This window comes from Triturus cristatus, chromosome 3_1 (genome assembly GCF_964204655.1).
Source record: "Triturus cristatus chromosome 3_1, aTriCri1.1, whole genome shotgun sequence".
NCBI lineage: Eukaryota > Metazoa > Chordata > Amphibia > Caudata > Salamandridae > Triturus > Triturus cristatus.
The window spans coordinates 906444646-906468045 of NC_140583.1; the positions used below are offsets into that span (position 1 = coordinate 906444646).

The following is a 23400-nucleotide window of genomic DNA, read 5'->3' on the forward strand; positions in this document are numbered from 1 at the left end:
TATAAACCTGTTCCATTTTGGAGTTTGAATTAATTAAGAATTAAGAATATTGTTCATTGTTACAATCTCAGCTTACTAAAAGGTCAAGCAAGCTTCTTTTCAGTAAACCTTTTTGTTTTCTATCAAACTTTGTGTGAGCTTTTTATCAATAGGGCCATAAATAAAAATGCACACTTCCATGGCGTGAAGGGAGACAAAAAAAGTGAACTTCGGTTACAGTGAAAGGTGCAAACCAAAGAAAGCCGGGAGTGCCCATTGACAGAAACATTTCTAAGCATTCATTTCCATCAAATTATTAGAGGTGTAAATGGAATACTGGCATTTCAGAAGACACACCCTTTGAGTCGCTTTCAAAGAATGTATGTGAGTGGATGAAAAGGGCCTGGTGATGTCAGCAGGTCACTGGGACTCACCCCATTTGATTGCTGTTAGCTACTGCAGAAGTGATATCAAGCACAGACCAGGGCCTGGTGATGTCAGCAGGTCACTGGGACTCATCCCATTTGATTGCTGTTAGCTACTGCAGAAGTGGTATCAAGCACAGACCAGGGCCTGGTGATGTCAGCAGGTCAATGGGACTCACCCATTTGATTGCTGTTAGCTACTGCAGAAGTGGTATCAAGCACAGACCAGGGCCTGGTGATGTCAGCAGGTCACTGGGACTCACCCCATTTGATTGCTGTTCGCTACTGCAGAAGTGGTATCAAGCACAGACCAGCGCTTGGTGATGTCAGCAGGTCACTGGGACTCACCCCATTTGATTGCTGTTAGCTACTGCAGAAGTGGTATCAAGCATAGACCAGGGCCTGGTGATGTCAGCAGATCACTGGGACTCACCTCATTTGATTGCTATTAGCTACTCCAGAAGTGATATCAAGCACAGACCAGGGCCTGGTGATGTCAGCAGGTCACTGGGACTCACCCCATTTGATTGCTGTTCGCTACTGCAGAAGTGGTATCAAGCACAGACCAGCGCTTGGTGATGTCAGCAGGTCACTGGGACTCACCCCATTTGATTGCTGTTAGCTACTGCAGAAGTGGTATCAAGCACAGACCAGGGCCTAGTGATGTCAGCAGGTCACTAGGACTCACCCCATTTGATTGCTGTTAGCTACTGCAGAAGTGGTATCAAGCACAGACCAGGGCTCCTCATACACTCAGTGCCAAACATTCCACCCCCAAAATGTCCTGAATGTATAAAAGCTTATCAAAGCGAATATATATCTCGCTTTAAAAAGTGAGGCGGACTATTGGCCTGTTCAGTGCTTTTTTATTCTATTTTATAGTTTCAATGTATGGCAGCTGCAAAGTGCTACCAGCCCACTTGGTTTCCATATTGCATTCCTGTGTACTTTATTTCACAATTGTTCTTCTAATGTTCTAACATGACAATCATTCAATTTTTAATGGTAAAATGAAAAAAATAGTAGCTGGATGCAGCTACCAGGCCTCGTAAAAGGAAATTAAAGGAAAGAAAAACAAAATCAGGGACCAGGACAGCAATAGACTGAGGGCAATGGATACGTAGGTGATTAGAGCCCACCAAATGAAAATTACAATTTTTATAATTGTCAATGTGTGTGTAGATAACATGTTGTGGGTTGATACTAATCCTGATGGACAGCCTTGTTAGCCAATGTCTAAAGGCAGCTGAGCCATAGTACTCAATAGCTGAAACTGTCTGGTCCAAAAGTTCCTTACTGTGGCTCTATGTATGTCTATGTGTATATGTTGTGTGTTTTGTGCTGTGTAATGTGTGCTGTGTTCTGTGCATTGTGATTACATGAGCTCTTGCCAGACAGCTAAAGCTGTCTATAGTCAAGAAAGGAAAAGGAATCTTTATTTTGTCCTGGGCTACTCAAATATCTTTGACATATAGTACGTGGAACACAGCCTTGTGGTTTCCCTTTTTTTGAGACTCTGAACCTTTGTTCTAAACTGATCCTTACAGGATGTTCCATGCTTCATTGTGAGAGCTCTAATTCTGGCTGTCAATAGATCAGAACAATATTTTTTCCGCAATGAAACAAGCACCCAACTCGAAGAAACAGTTCATGAAAAAGTTTGCGCCACTGTTTGCCTGGAAAGGAAGTCAATATTCAGCATAGCTTATATTATGCAAAGTCAAACTGCACAGCAGTTGAATTGTGTGTTTTAAAGCTTTATTCTCAAAATAAATTGAAACAGAGGGTGGCATTAAGAACAGAAGATGCTACACCCGGGAAATGTGTACTGTTAACTTGCATTGTTTAAATCCTTTATTTGTGAGGATAAAGGATAACAGAAAACAAGCATTGGCATAGCCAATAAGTCTCGCCTTTGGGACCTTATAAGTCTTTAGACATGCAACAGTTGCATAACTAAATACTTATAAGGTCCCAAAAGCGAGACCTATTGGCTATGCCAAGTGGCCGTGCGGCCACAAATGTGATCGGGATCAAACATCAAAGCGGCTGTGCGGCCGCGAAAGTGAAAGTAATCGCGGTAAAAGCGGCGCGCGCGCCCGCGCACGTGCACTGTAGCTCTAGGCTGGCCTGGTAGCACTTTTTGGAGCCCTCTCAATAAGTCTCGCCAGACCAGCGCATGCGCTGGGTCAGGCGAGACCTAAAAAAGGAGATACCACTTTTATGTGTGCCGATCCCAGGTTCTAATGTGTGCAGTTGAACCCTTGCATGGCTGCTTTCTAGATATTGTGTAAAACTCATAGAAATGAAAAAGAGATGCTGGTGATCTTGCCAGTGCTGTATTGGTTCGCAAGTTGATATAATACATATTGCTTCAGTATTGTCACAAGAAGCAGTCATTTGACTTTGCATATGGACATTACAGCACTTCACAGAAGTGTATTGAATTAAAGTATCTGCCCAACCCTAAAGTTAGGAATGCCGCCCACGTTACTGCAAGCTGCCACGCTCACTTGTGTGTTCCATAGCCAGAGACAGAGTCCGGCCATCATGGCGGAGGGTGGGTCCCCCTACTGAGGGCCACTCCAGTCACATCCAGAAACCAATGGCATAATCCAGCTTCAGCTGATGCAGCAGTTCTCTGTTAGAGCTCACCTAGCCTGTCCCTTGATCATCCAAGAAGGAGATCTAAACTTGCTAGGTAGCACGAGTTTAAAAGGCCGAAGCAAACAAAGGTTGTTGTCTCTGAGACTTCCTTGTACTTGGAAGAATTGCCAAGATTGCTGTTATTTTTTCCCCTCACGATCCAATTGCTTGACAGGAGGTGGTTAGCCCAACTAGAACTGTGATTCCTGCCTATCTACTCTAGCTTCTTCTTACTACTTCTCTTATGCCCCCTATTTAACAGGCGTATTTATCTGTGTTGTATTTACTTTATCTCAAAGATATTCACGGTCACCTCTATCTCCTGACTTCTACTGTCTCATGCTATTGTTCTGTCTTTGATGGTTGCCTTACCCCAGTGTTACCCTTTCGAAATTAAAAGTTGCATTGGGCAAATTAGGTAAATAGAATATCTGAGGCAGCATTATTCATATTTCTGTTGGAAAAAAGCTGCGCGGGAAAAGGAGAAGTTGTGCTAAAGTATTGGAGTTACTCATTATTTTTCATGTCTCTTTCCAGATCCTCTGTGTAATAAATTGGGATACTGGTTGAGGGGGATGAAACCCTACTCAGGCAGCAACCACAATTCTTGTCAGGGTGAAACACAAGTAAACCCCAAATTAGCCTGGACTAAACCCTCTGGTAGCTTGTCAAAAAGCAGGCTTGACAATAAAATGACAACAATCCAATTAGTAGAAACGGATATATACTATTTGAAATATTTTGGGAAAAATGGTGCTTAAAAGCAAAAAGCACCAACTGTGGTTTTCTGGTAGAGCCGAACTGCTTACAAGTCACAAGTTGAGGTCAAAAGCTATGGAGTGCGGGTCGGACAAAGGGACCAAGTTAGACTTGTTGAACAAAGTACCTTAAATCCTGGTTGCAAGGTCCCACATTTAGGTGGCAGCAGCAGCAGGTGCAAGGTCCTGGGTCGAGGATGCATTACACAGCGGAGGTTCCAAACAGCTGCAGGGTTACGATGCACGGTCCTGTTTGAAGATGCGTCACGTTGCATCGGTTCTGCTACGACTAGAGCTGGACCAGCAGAGTATCTTCAGGCCCACTTCCAAAGGTCCCTGACTGAGGGGGGCATGACTTACAGCAGGCAGAGTCCTGGTGCAGGGTTCAAGGTGTTTGGAGCCTTTTCTGTCTCTGAGGTTCTGATCAGTTAGTTAAGTGTCATAAGATAACCCAATGTTATCTCATGGAAGAGATTGGCCTTGCAGGAGGGAAAAACGAATTTAAGAATTTTTCACTACAAGGACATTTAAAAGTCAAAAGTAAATGTACAACATTTCAAATACTTGGCACCCTGCCCTATAGGTTTCTTAGGGCTTAACCTAGGGTGACTTATGTATTATAAAGGAAGGTATAGGCCTGGCAAAAAGGTTTATATTGCCAGGTCGAAATGGCAATTTAAACTGCACACACAGGCTGCAATGTGAGGCTGGAGACATGTTTAAAGGGCTACTCAAATGGGTGTCACAATGAGTCCTGCAGGCCCACTAGTAGCATTTATTTACAGACCCTGTGTACATGTAGTACCACTTTACTACGGACTTACAGTCAAATTAAATGTGCCAATTGGGTGGAGACCAATGTTACTGTGTTTTAGGGAGATGAAGCACTTTATCACTGTGAGATTTCTAAGGCCACCAAAAATTCAATCAGCAAAAACAGGAGGAAGGAAGGCAAAATGTTGGGGGGAAATATATCAAAGATCTTCAGATCCAGCACTCTGGAGTAGTTGTTATCTGTTTACCTACCCCTGTAGAAATCCCATACCTCTTGGATTGTGTGTAATTCAAGCCAAAATCCCTCCTCTCGGGTGGGAAGTTGCATCCTCCCATCACTCCTGTTGGAAATGATCATCTTTTGTGTGCCATTTGCCCATATTGTTGCCTTGACTGTTGTTGTTTGCCATAGAACTCTGTGCACTTTACCCCTGCTAACTAGGGGTAAAGTGCTGTGCTCCCCTTTATACAGGTTTACATTGATATCCACCAGATTGGCACATTTAACGTCCCTAGAAGTCCCTTGAGTATGGTATAAAGTATATCCAGGACCTGTAAGTTAAATGTCCCCCGTGGGCTGCAGCACCCATTTTGCCATCCACTGCAGTGACACAGCAAACCTGACCCCAAGCCTACCATTGTATGATGACAGTGCATTTTAAAACTACCAATCCAGCTTGTCAAAATAAATGTTTTCGACAGCCTGACCCCTTCCAAAAAATGAATAAGTCACTTATAAGGTAGATTTTAATGCCCATTAGGCAGAGTGCATTGTGCTTAAAAGCAGGACATGTAAACATTTAATGTTACACATGCCTTTACAGGGACAAGGCCTAACAACTATTCTAATTGTGGTAAAGCTGGCTGCTTCCATGTTTACTTCTATAAATCCTTGAGGGGCAGAGAGGATTAATCGCTCCAGCATGCATCCTCACTTTATCAACAAATTCAAACAAAAAAGCGTACTGTTCCGTAACAAAGATGCGAAACCAGCCTATAATATGGGTCTGGACCAGTCCTGGTCATTAAATGTTGCTCCTTTTAGGAGCACAAGCCCTCACCCACCAATGGTGGTATGCTTCATCATCGGGCTGTGCTCCTCATTGGGCCAGCGCTACATGCCCCATAGGCCCAGCCAGGGAGGGGCACTTTTCACAAGATCTTTTAGTAATGCCTCTAGGCCAAGAACATTTCTTTAAGTGAGTTATGAATCTTAATGTCAATGTGGGTTGGTATTTATACTGTTAAAATAACTAGAGCTCTCCTTTGTCCTAATTTTATTCTTGGAGTCTCTGTCAAGACTTAAAACCACAAGATAATCTCAGGAATAATTATGATTCCCTGATCAAAATACCAGTTATAATTTATTGAGCTTACTCTAGCTTGTACCCCTTTATGAACTCACATATCACCGATGACATCATTCAGTCATTGAAACAGCATCCTATAGGGCTTGTGGATTGGAAGTAATTCGATCTGCTACACCTGTGGCCACACTGTGGCCAATTTTCTACTACCAGTAATGTGACAATGGACATAACCTTTGATCAGATGCAGAGCACATAGAATGTCTTTCAAGTCACCCACATTGCTGAATGTTACCCTTTTTAGGTAGAGCGTCAGCGATGACTTGTTGTATATCTCTTTGTGGCTTTGGCAAGCCCACCCATTGTTATTGGCTGTTAGCTGCAGCATTCAGAAATGTGTGTTTCCCATTGGAGCATTTCTGTTAAAGTCCCTCCTTTGTTGTGCTCAGCTCTCTTTCCAGTGATTTCACTCAGAGAGCATTTTAGTCCGCCATCACACAGTACAGCTTGTGATGGCCTATCTTCCCTCCTCCCATCTGTGTTGGCGGGATCCGGAACCGAAGGTCACCAGTTAAGGACTCATTCATTATTTAATAGGCCCGGGGAGATTAAGCGAATTGCCCAGAATCACAGTACAATCACTTTCGTGCTCTGTACGACCGAGCTCTGCAGTGCAGTGCTGTTCGCACCCACGGCTGGTTATTGCTTTGTGCCTCAGCGCGTTTTCATTGCAAAACACATTCATGCAATGTGTTTTTGTTTTATTAAAATCAGCGCGACTGCCACAGCGCTTTATCTTTGGCGGCCGTGTGTGTGTCTGTGCTGCCTGTTAACGTTCAGAAATCCGCCCATTCGTCCATTAGCAACTCTTTCTCCCCAATCTGTCAAGCCCCTCCTCTTCGGCTTCGACCCATCTTCAAGAAATGCAGGACGGTGATGACCTCATCTGCTGTAGATGGCCCGGTGCTTCAAGCCTTGACGTGTACCATGTTTAGGAAGGTGACTGATTTTCTTGCATAGAAGATACCTCCTCTAAAGCCCCCATTACAAGGGTCCCTTTAATTTAGATTTATGCTGAAACAGGAGTTTCCGCCGCAAACGGAATTAGAAGTGATGTGAATTTACACTTGTTTCCGGGTACATATCCACTTGCTAGAAGGATGTGTCGATATGCAAGGAAAAGGGCCAGATTACTGAGCTCATCTTGTGGGCGAAGGTGTGGTGTTACTGTTTCACGCACGTTGTTCCTCATTTCGGAACCCGAAATGTGTATTGGCCTGATAACGGTAATATTGGGTACATGGTTACCGCACCACTGTCACCAGGAAGATTGTAATTGTGCTATGTGTTATGGTTAAGTTTTATATTACGTTTTGCTAAAACATTCATGTTTGCTGGAGAATAAAAAAATAATAAAAGTACGGTGCACTACGGCTGTAACCGCTTACACACACGCTCTGTAAACACTATAAGTGAAAATACAAATTAAGCGCAAATTAAATAAAATAATAAAATCATTTCTGTGTTTATCTTGCTTACCGAATTCTTCCTATATTCTTTAATATTTTCATTTTATTAAGTATAACACACCAGTGAGGTATGCCCATTTTCTACGACTAATTCATCATATATTCCCCCATGCACCATGTAAAAGGAAGCAAGGCGCTTATAGAAAGGTTATAGCGTGTAGGAACACTGTCCAGCGCCCTGTTATCGTGTGTCTTTGCTGCCTGTTAACATTTGACCGAAAACAGGCTCCCATATAGCTAGTCCTTTCCTGGCGATGATTTGTAAAGTACTACAAAATTGTGTTTCCCCGGAGAGTACTTTAGTAAAAGCTTTAAAATTATGAGTGAAAGACTGCAATCGGACAATAAAAGTGGGATTTCAGGTGCCCCATAAAGTACATGGTCCACGCCAAATGAAATGGAGATTGTTTGCTCTGGCAGTCGTGCATTTCAGTACCTCAGGGGAGGAACAGGCATCTCAATTTTGAGAACGAGAAATACTTCCACCATTACTTTTTCGCTCAATGAAATACTGTCATGACATTTAACGTGACTGACCTTTCTGCTTACGTCATTTGTAAAAGCATGGGGCGGGCAAGATTATGAAGCTTTATTCAGGACTGGCGAGTCTTACCGGGAATTAGTTCATTCTAACTCGGAGAAAAAGACTAGCTCAAATTCCACTTTTTCAGCGATCTTAATAGTACATAATCTGTTTTTTTTTGTTTTTTGCACGTGGTGTACGTTTCAGGCGGCTTTTGGGAGGTCAGTGTGTGACTAAGGTGAAGCACGCGGGTTGCAAAATCAGCTGAAATTTGTGTCAGAAAAATGGCATGACTCTTCCTGGAGTAAGATAAAACAAGTCCACGCAGTTGCACTTAGTATGTTATAAACGGGGTTATGGGGTTATCTGGTATAATGTGCTGTAGAAAAGAAGCTTTCCCAGTGATTAACTGCATCCCTCAGACCCACTGTTCAATTACATTCTTTTAGAAAATGTAGTGCACATTTCCACTGTAGCAGCAGGCACCTTTTAAGCCTCCTTGAATGGAATAGAAAAGTAGTTTCTGCACAGTGGCAAATGTGCTTATGACGTATGTAGCCCTCATCTGTTTGGTTCATCATTGTCCTGTCTTTAAAGGAACATTCAGTTGATATAATACATCTGGTGCCACTTATCTAAACACTGAATGGCAAGCAAATTATAGAATACTGACTGCTCAAGAACATTTAGTTGAAATTGAGTTCACCTTAATTCTGCTCACATGAGGGCCAGAGAATAACCGAGCTACATTACCAAATTCTACAAATGTGTATACAGTGATGTAGGAAACAACGTTTTCAGATGTGCTGTCTGTGAGCAAAAATGGGGAAAATATTATCACTGGGTTGAGCCTACTGCTTCACGCCTCTTTGTAGAACCAGCTGTCAGAAATGTGCAGCTTTGGACGGTCGTCTAGGATTTCATCTTCCTTAGCCGGAGCAGTTGGCACCATTTCATTTGGGTATTTTGCAAATCTTATATGCAATTCAGTTTGTGGCTGTGCACGGTAGAAGACCTATAAGGTCATCATTCATTGTAATGTGGCCAGTGGTTGAGCGCGTTACAGTAACCATGTTGTTCCTGCTTACATTTCACATGCTTTGCTTAATCTTTCATTACCTTTGAGTGTTTGCCTTTCCAGGATGCTGTTACATTTTTTTCAGTAAAAAACATTGTAATTTTCAATGCCAAGATCTCTAACTTTCAGAAATGCAAGCCTGATTGCATTGTAAATGCTTGTTTTAGTGGTATTCACCCAACTTGCCGACAAAATACCTTTATAGACTTTAATAGGGTCTGCCCCATTTTAAATCTTAAACACCCTCCAAAAAGGGAATGCACCCCATTTACTTTAAGAGGATTACCCTCTCAAAGTTTTAGTATGTCCTGAAATTTTAAGTCAAGAGGTGGGCAGGTATACATATGCCACTGAACAGGCATCTTTTGCCAGGCCCTAAGGACAAACCTCCATTGTTTGGAAAAAATCACTACACACATTCCTGTGATGGGCACAATGGCATACAACCTTAGAATGATATGTACAATCCCAGTGTGAGATAAACCACCCCCAAGTAGGAAACCCTTACATTCTACATTATTCAAAAATCTGCAATGCCTCAAAATTGTCAGCAAAGGTCTAGAAATAAATGTCCACACCTTTTAAATATCCTTGTTACATAGAATTTCTCAAAAACTGTATTACAACTATTTAACACGAGCACATGCCCAGATATCCACTGTCAACAGAAGAATTGGGCTTTCTCACCGATTTTTTGAAACAGGCTTTGAGCCACAACCTATTTTGAAATATACCTCTGCACAACATCAGATTATATTATGGAAAGGGGCATGGGAGTGTGAGATGCCTGTCCAATCAAGCAGGTGAATGGGGATATTTTTTAATAGAGAGTGAAGTGGGCTGGTGGTAAATGAAGGGGACAAGGGAGAGACAGAGCAAAGGAAAGAGATAGTTCTTCATGCAAAGCAATGTTTTGACATCAGCAGTGGAAGAATGCTGCTGATCCAGTCAAAAACATAGTAAGACTAAATACTATTTGGATGAGACAAAAACAAGAATAGGGAGGAAAGTCATCAATAAGGAGTAAGACACTGTGATAGACAAGAAAGCAATGTAATCATGAGCAAGTGGCTGACCCAATTAACATATTATGCTTATTGTGTTATAGACAGTGAATTTAAAGCAAAATATACCGAAAATTGTTTGTATGCAAGATCTAAAAATGAAAGAAACTCAATGTTATGGTTGCATGAGTACTGCAGAGAAGAAAATCCTCTAAAATGCTTTTGAAATGCAATGCTGGTTCGACTACCTGAGATAATTAAACACAATAATTAACTATGAATTATTTTATTTAGAGCTCAAAATCTTGGAAGAGAATAAAGACCTGGAAACTGCGATAAAGAAAATCCAAATGCCCACAGAGGAAATAAAGACAATTGAACTAAATGGAATGAGTAAGATATTCAAAGCTAAATTTACTTCCATTCTGCATTTTCAATTTTTTGTCTGCATTATTAGAATCCTGCATTGGTTTAACACCAGTAAAATGTGATTGATTGCATGTGATTAATCTCTCTTTATATGGATCTCATCATACACTGTGATCTCTCATGAGCACCTTGAACTCTGAACTAAGAACATCAGGCAGGTACATACTATCATCTAATGTCTTCTACCTGGGTTAAGAGGACTGGTGCACAGACAAAATATCGAGTTTTTTATTTCGACCTACATTAATATCGAGTTTAAAATATCGTATGGACAGAATATCGACATCAAGAATATCGGTGACCAGAATATCAACCTCAAGGTAAGAAATATCGTTTTTGTTAATATCGAAGTTATTAATATCGATAGTAAAAATATCGATGTTAATAATATCGATGTTTATGTTAGTGTTATGTATTTTAGTATGTATTTTATATGTATGTGTTACACGTGTTTTGTTATGTTATGTATTATTTCTTTAAATATATGTATTAATTGTTTAGTAGTTAGTAATTTTTAAAAAGTAAATTTTATGTTTTAGTACTGTAGCGGGATGTGGGTTTATAGTGGGAATAGGGTGGGAAATAATTTAATTATAGTAAATTAATTCATAATTTTTTGAAATTATTAATTATTTTTATTTATATTTTGCATTTCAGTTCTGTAGCGGGTTGTGGGTTTATAGGGAAATAGGGTGGGAAGTAATTTAATTGTAATTAAGTAATTATGAATTTTTATAAATTGGTATTGATAATTAATTTATTGTTAACTAATTATTAATTGGCAATTAATTTTTATTATTGATCAATTGATAATTATATTAATTGTAATCATTTTTTATTGGAGCGGGTTGTGGTTTTATAGGGGAATAAGGTGGGAAGTAAATTAATTATAATAAATTAATTAATAATTTTTATTTTTTTGGTGTTGATAACTAATGTACTGTTTATTATTTATTAATTGGCAAATCATTTCAATTAATTAATTAATTGATAAATATGTTAATTTAGTTTAAGAGTGGATTGTGTGTTTATAGGTGAAAAGGGTGGGAAGTAATTTATTATAATTAAGTAATTATTTATTAATATTTATTGGTATTGAGCATTAATTTTTTGTTAATTATTAATTAATTTTATTAATTATTATTTATTGGTATTGATAAGTAATTTATTGTTAATTAATTATTAAATGGTATTCCATTTTTATTAATTGATTAATTGATAATTATATTTATTGTGTTATATTTTATGAGGAGTGGGTTGTGTGTTTATTGGGGAAAAGGGTGGGAAGTAATTTAATGTTATTAAAGTAATTATTAATTTTCATTTATTGGTATTTTATAATTAATTTAATGTTAATTTATTAATACATCATTATTTAATTTAAAAAACTGTAATTGATAACTATGTTATTTTTAACCCGTACGCTATCCACCACTTTCCCTACTGTTGCACTCTCTGAAGTGGGAATAGTAATTTTTACCCCTACTCTATCCAATGCTTTCCCTACTGTTGCACTCTTTGGAGTGGGAATAGTAATTTTTACCCCTACGCTATTCAACTCTTTCCCTACTGTTGCACTCACTGGAGTGGGAATAGTAATTTTATGGCACGACACGGAGGCCATATTATGCAAATCTCCATTATTGCCACAGCTCAGCAGCAACAATTGAAGAATACAGAACTTCAATGAACATTCTAAATAACTATATAGTCCCTTCGCGACCAGTCATCTTCCTTCTTTGTTGCTGCTGCTCAGAAAGATAATTACTCCTCAACCCGTACTTCATATTTTTTCTCTATATATATGTTATTTCAACTGTTTATATATTTAATACTTTATACTGATCTCTGGATTGCCTTTCTTTAATTTTTCTACCCTTTGGGTTCAAATTACAATAAGGCTTTACAAATGCGCTCTCCTAAATGTTAAAATGTGGCATTTCCTCAGAGATTATCTCTTTCTTCCGAACTTTTCCTCCTCCGATCCCACTCTGGATCGGATTCACTCGTTTTTTCACCCTTTAGCTACTCTTCAATTCATATTCCCCAGCTCGCGCTTACTGTTTCCCACCAGCTCGCGCTCGCTGTTTTCCTTCAATTTTTAGCCTCGCGCCGATCGCACTCGTAACGCTCATCCCATCAATATACCCCCCTTTTCGGCAAGTCAAGCTTATTAATAACCCTCGTCCCTGTAGACCCACTCACGCCTTCGTGAAGGTTTCCTTCTCCGTATCCACACAATCCTCCGATCGGGCTGCCTCACACGCGAGAGAGACGTGTGGAGGCAGCAACGTTAGAGGAAAGACCATTAGCAAACAACCACGCTCGCGCTTGCGGGCGTGGCATCCATTTTAGCTTGTTGGGATCCCCTTCGCATGCATAATGACTCGACCATTTTACCGCCTTGGGAACAATTCAAGTTTAACTACGATCCAACTGTCTCTCTATCATTTGATCGCCAGAGCATCCGCCAGAGCACACGAGATTCGAGATTTAGCAATTAGTTGTTCCCTTCTTCACATCCTTGATAGGATTTAAAAATAATTTAAACAAAAAAAAAAAGGGGAAGAAGGATTATTCTCATTCATTCAATATTAATCTAATTTTAATATATAATCATAATGTCCTCCCCCCAACCATCTATTGATGACAGATTGGAAGACCTCATCAATAAAGCGGTGGAGAAGGTAATTGGCTCAATTGATGACAAAATTAATGAAAAATTAGAGTCCTTCTCCCTCATTACGCCCCGCCCTTCCACTACTACACAAAATGAAGGTGCAAATAAGGCTCCAAAAAAGAGGTCGCATGGAGATAAAGATAGACCCGCTTTAAAAAAAGCCAAAACCACCGCTCCTCTATCACGCTTGCAAGGCGGTGACAAGACTGGTGCCTCGGGCACCCAATGTGGGCATGATATAGGCCCTGAGCTTCCAATTACTATAGATAATGAAGACAAATCTGATACTGAAATCGATCTGTCTTGCTTTTCTGGCTTCAACACTGATGCGGAAGAGACACCAAGGGGGACGGGAAGCTCCGAAGAGGTTTCAAAGACCTCACAAGCCAACATGGGACGCTTAGACCCTTTTGGGGACCTAATGTTTGAACCCTTGTTAATAAAACATCCCTTATCCCCGGAATGGACCCCATCCCAACACATAGCGGAGTACCTCACCTTCTGGCTCAGGAAGGAGATCCCCCAAGAGGTGAGATCTAGGTTACGCTCCGAATGCCCGAGACCCCCCCTCCCAAATAAGATAGTCGCAACACCGGAACTAGATCCCAAAGTTGTGGCATTTATAGCTAAAACTGCGAGGGACCCGAGGAAGGGGATAGATAAAGGATTAAAATCATGCCAAGATCGCCTTCTTGACACCATTGGCCCCCTTACCAAAATTTTTGAAATGGCCGAATCTGCTTATATAGAGGATTCCCGAGTTGATCCAAAGGAACTAAGGGAGTGGGTCCAACGGGCTATATGCCTTTTAGGAAACGCAAATACTGCTATTTCCACCGAAAGAAGGAAGGGAATTCTGTTTAAAATAGATCCAAAACTAATTGAATTGGCAAAGAATTACCTAGGTCCTAGCTCCCAAGGCTTCCTCTTTGGTGAAGACTTCATCAAAGACATGGCCAAATACGTCGGCGCCTTCAATTCCATTCAGAAATCACAGAAGGACATCAAAAGAGTATTCCAAGATCGTGTTTTCACCCGGGCCGGGAGAATACGGGGTCGTTTTCCCGGCCGAGGAAACTCCATTACAAGACCCTTCATGTCCCGTGGAGGGAGATATAACTCCAATATCGGAAATCAACAATTCTACCCACAAAGACAGAGAAGTCGAGGACGTCCCTTCAGAGGAGAACGCAGACAACGCTCCTTCTCATCAGGTAGGAATCTTGAAAGACCTTTCAGATACCCCTCCAAAGGTGGGTGGGAGACTTTGTCAATTCGCAAACAACTGGAACTTAGTAACCAAAGATCCTTGGGTCTTAAACACAGTGAGAGGTTACAAAACAGACTTCACCCATACACCTTTCCAATCAAATCACCCTCGAGAAATTACCTTCTCACACACAGACAGACTTCTGGTTTCCCAGGAAGTAGGAGATCTTTTAAGCAAAGGTGCGATTGTAGAATCAAATTTCATAGGGTTTGTCAGCAATATATTTCTAGTAGAAAAGAAAAACAAAGAACAGAGGCCTGTCATAAACTTGAAAGAATTAAACCAATGGGTAGTATACCAACATTTCAAAATGGAAGGGATACACCTCCTAAGAGACATTCTCCGAAAAAGAGATTGGTTAACCAGACTAGACCTAAAGGACGCTTACTTAACAATTCCTATCTGGGGACCTCACCAGAAATTCCTTCAATTCTTCTGGGAAGGTAAATTATTCCAGTTTCACAGCCTTCCCTTCGGTCTTTCATCCGCCCCTTGGTGTTTTACCAAGGTTCTCCGACCTGTTACCGCTTGGCTCAGACAGAGGGGTGTCAGACTGATTATATATCTCGACGACATCCTCATTATGGCACAATCAAAACAAACCGTATCCCTTCACAGAGATCTTACAATTCGTCTTCTTCAACATCTTGGCTTCATCATAAACATGAAGAAATCTTGTGTGACCCCAAGTCAACAGACACAATTTCTGGGTTTCTTAGTAGATACAATAAAGGCAGAACTGAAACTTCCTTCGGACAAAGTAAGAAAAGTGAGGAAAGAACTCAGGAATCTACTCAAACTAGATCGGTTCCCCTTAAGGTACTTAGCAAAGATCCTGGGCCTTCTTTCTTCAACAATTCAAGCAATCTTTCCGGGCCCATTACACTATCGAGCCCTTCAGAGACTCAAAGCCAGATCACTGAGATCGACTCTCTCCTACTCCCACTTGATTTCCCTCGACCACGACTCGAAGAGCGAAATTCTTTTGTGGTTGAAGAATGTAGAAGCATGGAATGGCAGAGCCATTTTTGGGGAGGAACCAGACCTTATAATAGAATCGGACGCGAGTTTGGAAGGATGGGGAGCCAGATGTGGGAACTCATCTACAGGGGGTCGTTGGACTCTTCAAGAGAAGAAATTGCATATCAACTGCTTAGAATTATTAGCAGGTTCATTCGCGATTCGTTGTTTCACCCAGAATTCTGCGAAATGCTGTGTAACGTTACGGATGGACAACGTCTCCGCAGTACGTTATGTCAGCAAACTAGGGGGTCCTCACTCGAAGTGTCTGTCGGACCTAGCGAAAGGTTTCTGGTACTTTTGCTTGAACAAAGGAATATCAGTCATAGCGGAACATATTCCTGGTCTGAACAATGGTGTAGCAGACTGGTTCTCAAGGAATTTCAAGGATTCCAGCAACTGGAGACTAGACAGACAGATTTTCTTAACCATCCAGGCCAGATGTGGTCCTTTCCATACGGACCTATTTGCAGATCGTCTGAATACCCAGTTGGAGAACTTCTTCAGTTGGAGACCGGATCCTCAAGCTCAGAATGTAGATGCATTCCTCCAAGATTGGAGAGGTCTGGCCCCCTATGCTTACCCACCTTTTGCCTTGCTTCCCCGTCTTCTTCTTCATGCTCGTCGTTACAAAGAGAGCATGGTGGTGATAACTCCACTGTGGAAATCCCAAGCATGGTTTCCAATAATTCTAGAAATGTCTATCGACTTCCCCATTCTGATTCCTTCTTTCAGAGAGGTACTCATAGGACCGGAAGGAGATTTTCATCCCCTGGTAGAACAGGGTCTTCTGGTTCTGACGGCTTGGAAGATTTCAGGAGACAGTGGCGAATCCCAGGTCTTTCGTCAAATGCTTTCACACTCATTTCCGAATCATGGGCACCAGGTACAAGGAAAGCTTATCGATTGGCATGGAACAAATGGGTTCGCTGGTGCCTTCAACGAAGTTATGATCCCGTTTCAACTGATCTAGTTCATGCTGTCAATTATCTTTCTGATTTATTTACCTCTGGTCGATCTTATAGAACCGTTAATGTTTATAGATCTGCTATCTCTGCTGGCCACTCTTTAATTAATGGAATTTCCGTTGGGCAAAGCTTATTAACTAAAAAAATAATGAGAAGTATGAGAATTCTCAACCCCCCTTCTGCTAAGTACACCGCCATGTGGGATGTCACTCTTATTCTTAGAACTCTATCCTCTTGGGGAGATAACTCTTTTCCTTCTCTTGAACGCATTTCTTATAAACTTACAGTTTTACTTTGTCTAGTATCTTTTAGAAGAACCTCAGACGTTAAGGCTTTAGAAATCTCTAGCAGGGCTTTTCAACCTGAGGGAGCTTGCTTCTTCCTCAAGAAGAGAACCAAGACAGAGGTGCCGATCACGATCCGGTAAAACCCGGGTACGAACCGTCGGACGGAGCATATTCTCCGTCCGACGCGTACCCGGTCGTACCAAACTACAAACATGGAATTACGATTCGCACAGAAACACCTTTCCCGTACGAATCGTACAAAACCCCGACCGAACAAAATAAACGTACAAATGCGATCCGGGAAAGCGCCGACGTGACGTCGGGACGCACGCAGCCTGCCATTCACGAACCAGGAATTACGATTCGCACCGACGTCATTCCGCACGGTGAATATTTTCCGGCTGCCAAAAACTGCCGGGAAATCAGGACGACGCGAACAAGGAAGACCCGTATGCGACGGACAGACAGGACGACGCGAACAAGGAGGACCTGTACGCGACGGACAGACATGGACCCGAACCTACGTGCCCTCATAGCAGTCGACCTCCTCTACAGGTTACGACGCAGACGCCGCAGAAGGTCAGAACAACACCCATGGGCAAAGGGGGGGGGCAGGGGCAGGACACATAACCCCCACCCAAGTCACACAGCACACATGCCCTGGACATACCTGACCCTCAGGCCCTGGTCACTACGAGGGGGTGGGGGCGTGTCCAGCCAAGCCAGCGACCGCAACAACGGAAGTTCTTCACGACGCGAACCGGCAACACAACCATAGAGGTACGTCCCGTACCCACGCCTTAAGAGCGTGGGTACGAGTCATACCACGCCCACACCTACGTCACCCCAACAATTGCGGGACGGCACGTTCCCACGTGGCAAAGGCCTGGGGACGGCCCGCACAAGCATTCCACAGCGTGGGTACGGCAATGTACGGACCGTACCCCCACCCGCGTATGCATGGAGCGTATCCCCCACCCCAACAGTGTAAGTACGACACGTACCCCCACCCACGTACGTACGGAGCGTACCCCCCACCCCAACAGTGTAAGTACGACACGTACCCCCACCCGCGTACGTACGGAGCGTACCCCCCACCCCAACAGTGTAAGTACGACACGTACCCCCACCCGCGTACGTACGGAGCGTACCCCCCATCCCAACAGTGTAAGTACGACACGTACCCCCACCCGCGTATGTACGGAGCGTACCCCCACCCCAACAGTGTAAGTACGACACGTACCCCCACCCGCGTACGTACGGAGCGTACCCCTCACCCCAACAGTGTAAGTACGACCCGTACCCTCACCCGCGTATGCATGGAGCGAACCCCCCACCCCAACAGTGTAAGTACGACCCGTACCCTCACCCGCGTATGCATGGAGCGTACCCCCCACCCCAACAGTGTAAGTACGACCCGTACCCTCACCCGCGTATGCATGGAGCGTACCCCCCACCCCAACAGTGTAAGTACGACCCGTACCCTCACCCGCGTATGCATGGAGCGAACCCCCCACCCCAACAGTGTAAGTACGACCCGTACCCTCACCCGCGTATGCATGGAGCGTACCCCCCACCCCAACAGTGTAAGTACGACCCGTACCCTCACCCGCGTATGCATGGAGCGTACCCCCCACCCCAACAGTGTAAGTACGACACGTACCCCCACCCGCGTATGTATGGAGCGTACCCCCACCCCAACAGTGTAAGTACGACACGTACCCTCACCCGCGTATGCATGGAGCGAACCCCACCCGTGTATGTTCGAAGCGTACATATTGTGAATTAGGAGGGGTGTGTGCAGAGTCCCCCCAGCAGTGCCCAGACATATGAGGGGTGGGTGCCTATCACTCCCAGCAGTGCCCAGAGACAGGAGGGGTGTGTGCAGAGTCCCCCCAGCAGTGCCCAGAGACAGGAGGGGTGGGTGCAGAGTCCCCCAGCAGTGCCCAGACACAGGAGGGGTGGGTGCAGAGTCCTCCCAGCAGTGCCCAGAGACAGGAGGGGTGGGTGCAGAGTCCCCCCAGCAGTGCCCAGAGACAGGAGGGGTGGGTGCCTATCACTCCCAGCAGTGCCCAGAGACAGGAGGGGTGTGTGCAGAGTCCCCCCAGCAGTGCCCAGAGACAGGAGGGGTGGGTGCAGAGTCCCCCCAGCAGTGCCCAGACACAGGAGGGGTGGGTGCAGAGTCCTCCCAGCAGTGCCCAGAGACAGGAGGGGTGGGTGCAGAGTCCCCCCAGCAGTGCCCAGAGACAGGAGGGGTGGGTGCCTATCACTCCCAGCAGTGCCCAGAGACAGGAGGGGTGTCTGCAGAGTCCCCCCAGCAGTGCCCAGAGACAGGAGGGGTGGGTGCAGAGTCCTCCCAGCAGTGCCCAGAGACAGGAGGGGTGGGTGAAGAGTCCTCCCAGCAGTGCCCAGAGACAGGAGGGGTGGGTGCAGAGTCCCCCCAGCAGTGCCCAGAGACAGGAGGGGTGGGTGCAGAGTCCTCCCAGCAGTGCCCAGAGACAGGAGGGGTGGGTGCAGAGTCCTCCCAGCAGTGCCCAGAGACAGGAGGGGTGGGTGCAGAGTCCCCCCAGCAGTGCCCAGAGACAGGAGGGGTGGGTGCTTATCACTCCCAGCAGTGCCCAGACACAGGAGGGGTGGGTGCAGAGTCCTCCCAGCAGTGCCCAGACACAGGAGGTGTGGGTGCCTATCACTCCCAGCAGTGCCCAGAGACAGGAGGGTGGGTGCAGAGTCCTTCCAGCAGTGCCCAGACACAGGAGGGGTGGGTGCAGAGGCCTCCCAGCAGTGCCCAGAGGCAGGAGGGGTGTGTGCAGAGTCCTCCCATCAGTGCCCAGAGACAGGAGGGGTGGGTGCAGAGTCCTCCCAGCAGTGCCCAGAGGCAGGAGGGGTGGGTGTAGAGTCCACCCAGCAGTGCCCTGATACAGGAGGGGTGGGTGTAGAGTCCTCCCAGCAGTGCCCAGAGACAGGAGGGGTGGGTGCCTAACACTCCCAGCAGTGCCCATGGAACGCAAAGGGTGGAGTAGCCACAGATACCATGCCCACAAATGTCAGTCAGGTGCACAAAGACCCTGCAGTACATGTACCACATGTGTGCGAGGCTGGGAGTATACACATGCATAGCGCAGAAAAGAAAACATGTCCACATGAAGTCATGTCAATAGTCCACACACACAAGTACTATGACTACCAAGGATGCCACGAATGATGCAGGTGGAGACATCGCTCAGCATGAATGTGCAAAGTTGAAGGAGTCCGTCAAACACCCAGCTGATGTAGACACAGCTCAGCACCACATATTGGGAACACCCTGCAGGGAAGATGTCAGGGTACACAGAGGAAGGAATACACCTTGGAACAATTTCACCATGCAGCAACTGCGTACATGGACAGAGAAACCTAGCTAACACCGTGTGATGGCACACAGATACCAGGGTCCCCCCTATGACCAGCACACTACTACATTTCCCACACACCCAACACATGATTACCACCCAAACTCAGGTCGCAGCCCCACCAACAGCAACATCAGAAAAGCAGTAGTGTTCAAAGGAAACAAAAATGGCTTTAATCAGCATGATCTTAAATAGTGTGTTAGTAGAAAGTTCAATATTTACAAAGCCCATAGGGCAGTCCATGAGTCACAGCTGGATGGGGGACACAGTGGGATGCGTGTCCCCTAGCTTGCCTGCACAGTTACATTCCGTCGTCTTCCACAGGGGTGAGGGCATCATGTGGGGGGGAAGGAACAGGCACCGCAGGGTAGGCGACGTGGGTGCAGGGATGGAGGACTCCACCACAGGGGGTGGGGCAGGGCCAAAGGTGGATTCTAGGAGCGCACTGCACACCTTAGCAAGGTCCTCCAGGGACTCCCCTGCACCCGAAGGAACCACAGGCCCCAAGGAGGGGGGGGGTCAGAGGGATGGGTCGCAGCGCCACTGGGGGAGGGTGTGGACAGGGGGGGGACTCAAGCACCCTGACCGTGGACTTCCTTGACCGCTTGCCGGGTGGTGTCACTGTGGGGCTCAGGGACAGAGCGGCCATGAAGGAGTCTTTGGGGGAGATGTGGCCAGGAGAGCTGAGGGGAGGGGATTTGGAGGGAGTGGATTGGGTGGAATGTGGACTCCCACTCTGGCTGCGTGTCACACGTTTGCCCCCCGACCCAGTGGGTGTGCCTACTACACCCTGTGTGTGCGTGTCAGGAGGTGTGCAGCGGACCTTCCCTGCTGGTGTGATGCCTGTGTCTGTTGTGGTGGGTGCATGCTGACGTCTGGGTGTATGTGGGACAGGCATGGGAGTGGGAAGTGTGGAAGGGGCAGGGGTAGGGGGTGGGACGTAGCGCTGCAGGAGACCCACTGCTGCAGTCAGTGTCGAGTCTATGGACCTCAGCAAGTTGCGTTGGTCAGCCTGCGATGAATGAATGCCCTCCAAGTATGCCTCCATGTTGTTGAGGACCTGGCTGTGGGCATGGAGGACATTAAGGATCGCAGTCTGACCAACCTGCAACTGCTGCTGGATGTCCACAGACTCGGCATTGGCGGCAGCAGTGGAGACAGGGGCAGGGGGTGCGGTGCCGGGCAGGAAGGAGACATGCGGTGACTGGGCACGCTGGGAAGGGACACGAGCACGTGGGAGGCTGCTGATGCCAATGGAGGGGGCGGTGCGAGATGTAGGGCTGCTGTCAGATGGTGGTGCAGCCACCGCCCACTCGGAGAGATCATCCTCGGACCCGTCAGCTTCATACTCTGTTGTGCCAGTCGACAGGTCCCCGGCTTCACTCTCCTCCGCCTCAGTCCCACTCGATGTGCCAGCCACGATGTCACCGCTGGCACTGGTGCTCGGTCCCTCTGCGCTGTCTGTGTCCATGTCTCCCTCCGTGTCCCCCGACGATGCTGTGGGCAGGGTGTAGAGACGGAAATTAATCATACACCTGTATACATATGTCACATGAGTCCAATCTACTTAGGTTACAGTGCATAGCCTGAAACAAAAGAAGAGTTACAATTACAAAACAAGGTACATATGTAGGCCCTGCAAGACACAGTTGTTTGACCCACCATGCCACGGAAAAACTATGGAGAGCATGACACAGTAGCAAATGAGATGACATGGAATTTTGACTGAGGAGCAAGGCCCTGGGGACAATCCAGCACTGCATCTGCACCACACAGCGTGGCAGGAAATAGGGATGAGCAGGGACCATATCCCGGAACTAGAGGCACATGCAGCATAGGTAATACTGATAACATGCCCACCCTGACTGGCACGCTGCACCTTGAGTGTATGTCCAGACAAACATCACACACTGGCCAGTCCTAGCAAGGAGATTTCAGGTCTTGACATGTAGGCCATGCCCGCACCACCCACCCCCTACATGAGACAATTCTTTGGAGACACAGGAAGCACGTACATCTCTTAGTCTGGGTGAAATACACATGGCATGCAAAAATTCAATATTGCACACAAAATACCCAAGGTGCGCCTGTCCAAATAATCATGTACAAATGGGCATCATCAGATGATTGTAACAAGACACACAGGCAATGGCCACCGTGAGTATGTACTTGGAAAATCAGGTCAGGCTGGACAGTGGACACTTGTACTACATTTCACGTCAATATACATGGTGCCAGGGGACAATGGCACAGAGCACAACCTATGCTGTAGACACAGAGATTGTCGACATTTTCGGATTACACACATGATACCTAGGAAAAGATGCCCCTGGGGACAGTAGTGGCCACACAACTCCATGCTCCTGAATGGGAATGACTGCAACACACGCTAACATCCCTGCACTATGCGTACCGCACACTCATGCACATCATGTCACAGGCCACCACATAGGACATGCGTGCTGGAAGGCCTCGCACTTGAGAGATTAACTCCCATGTCTGGACTCAGCATTAGTGCCAACTGACATGGAACCCACAAGTCCAGAACTGGACAGGGCACAGGCAAGGTCCCAAAACCTGTTACACACCACCCCCACACATGATGCTGCAGGCATAGTACACTTGGAGAAGGTGCCAGGCTACATAACCTTGTGACGGAGTGACTACACACAGACCAGGGAACACATTGCAAGGAGGGGAAGGGAGGCAGGAGAGCATTGCAATACTGTGGGTAACAGGATCTGCACAGCACCATAAAACCCTGGCAGTGTATCCATGGAACAGTGCACGTACAAATGCTGGTGAAACACAAAAAACACACATGTACCTACCCCCTTCCTGCTGCTGCATCTCCTGTAGGCGCCTGTCCAAGACTGGAAAGACCACCGCCAGCACACGCTTGTGGATGTGGGAGAGGCGGCGGCGCCCGCGGTTCTTATGGCTCTCAGGTGAGTCCCCCAGCAGGACCCGTGCGATCCTCCGCGTCCAGCACCGGATATCCTGCCAGCGTTTCCTCACCTGGGACAGGCGCCGCCTCCGACCATCCGCACTCCTCACGGCGCTGACGGCGTCCAGCCATATCTGCTCCTTGGCAGAGGCGTCTACCTGTGAGGATGAACAAGTGATACTACATCAATACACCTGGCACATGTCACAGAGACACAGATTAGAACACATTTGCTGTTTACAACAAGGCATAGTATGCATCCAACGCATTGGACCTTTGTCATAGGGACATGATTCTCTGGGGAAGGCCAAAAGCAGTACGTGCCATTGAAAGGACACAGGTGGAATGAGGGCAACTACACAATCAATGATCCAGGCTCAAACTGTG

The 23400-nt window shown here is 45.7% G+C and overlaps 1 protein-coding gene across 2 annotated transcripts in view; it reads left to right on the forward strand.

The window, feature by feature from the left end:
- FAP (fibroblast activation protein alpha) overlaps positions 1-23400 on the forward strand; it is a 619508-nt gene that overhangs the window by 331260 nt on the left and 264848 nt on the right. For both annotated transcript variants that reach the window (XM_085645424.1, XM_085645423.1), the window contains one exon: positions 10318-10416. In XM_085645424.1, coding sequence (XP_085501550.1) covers positions 10318-10416 — 99 coding nt within the window. The remainder of the gene's footprint in view (positions 1-10317; positions 10417-23400) is intronic.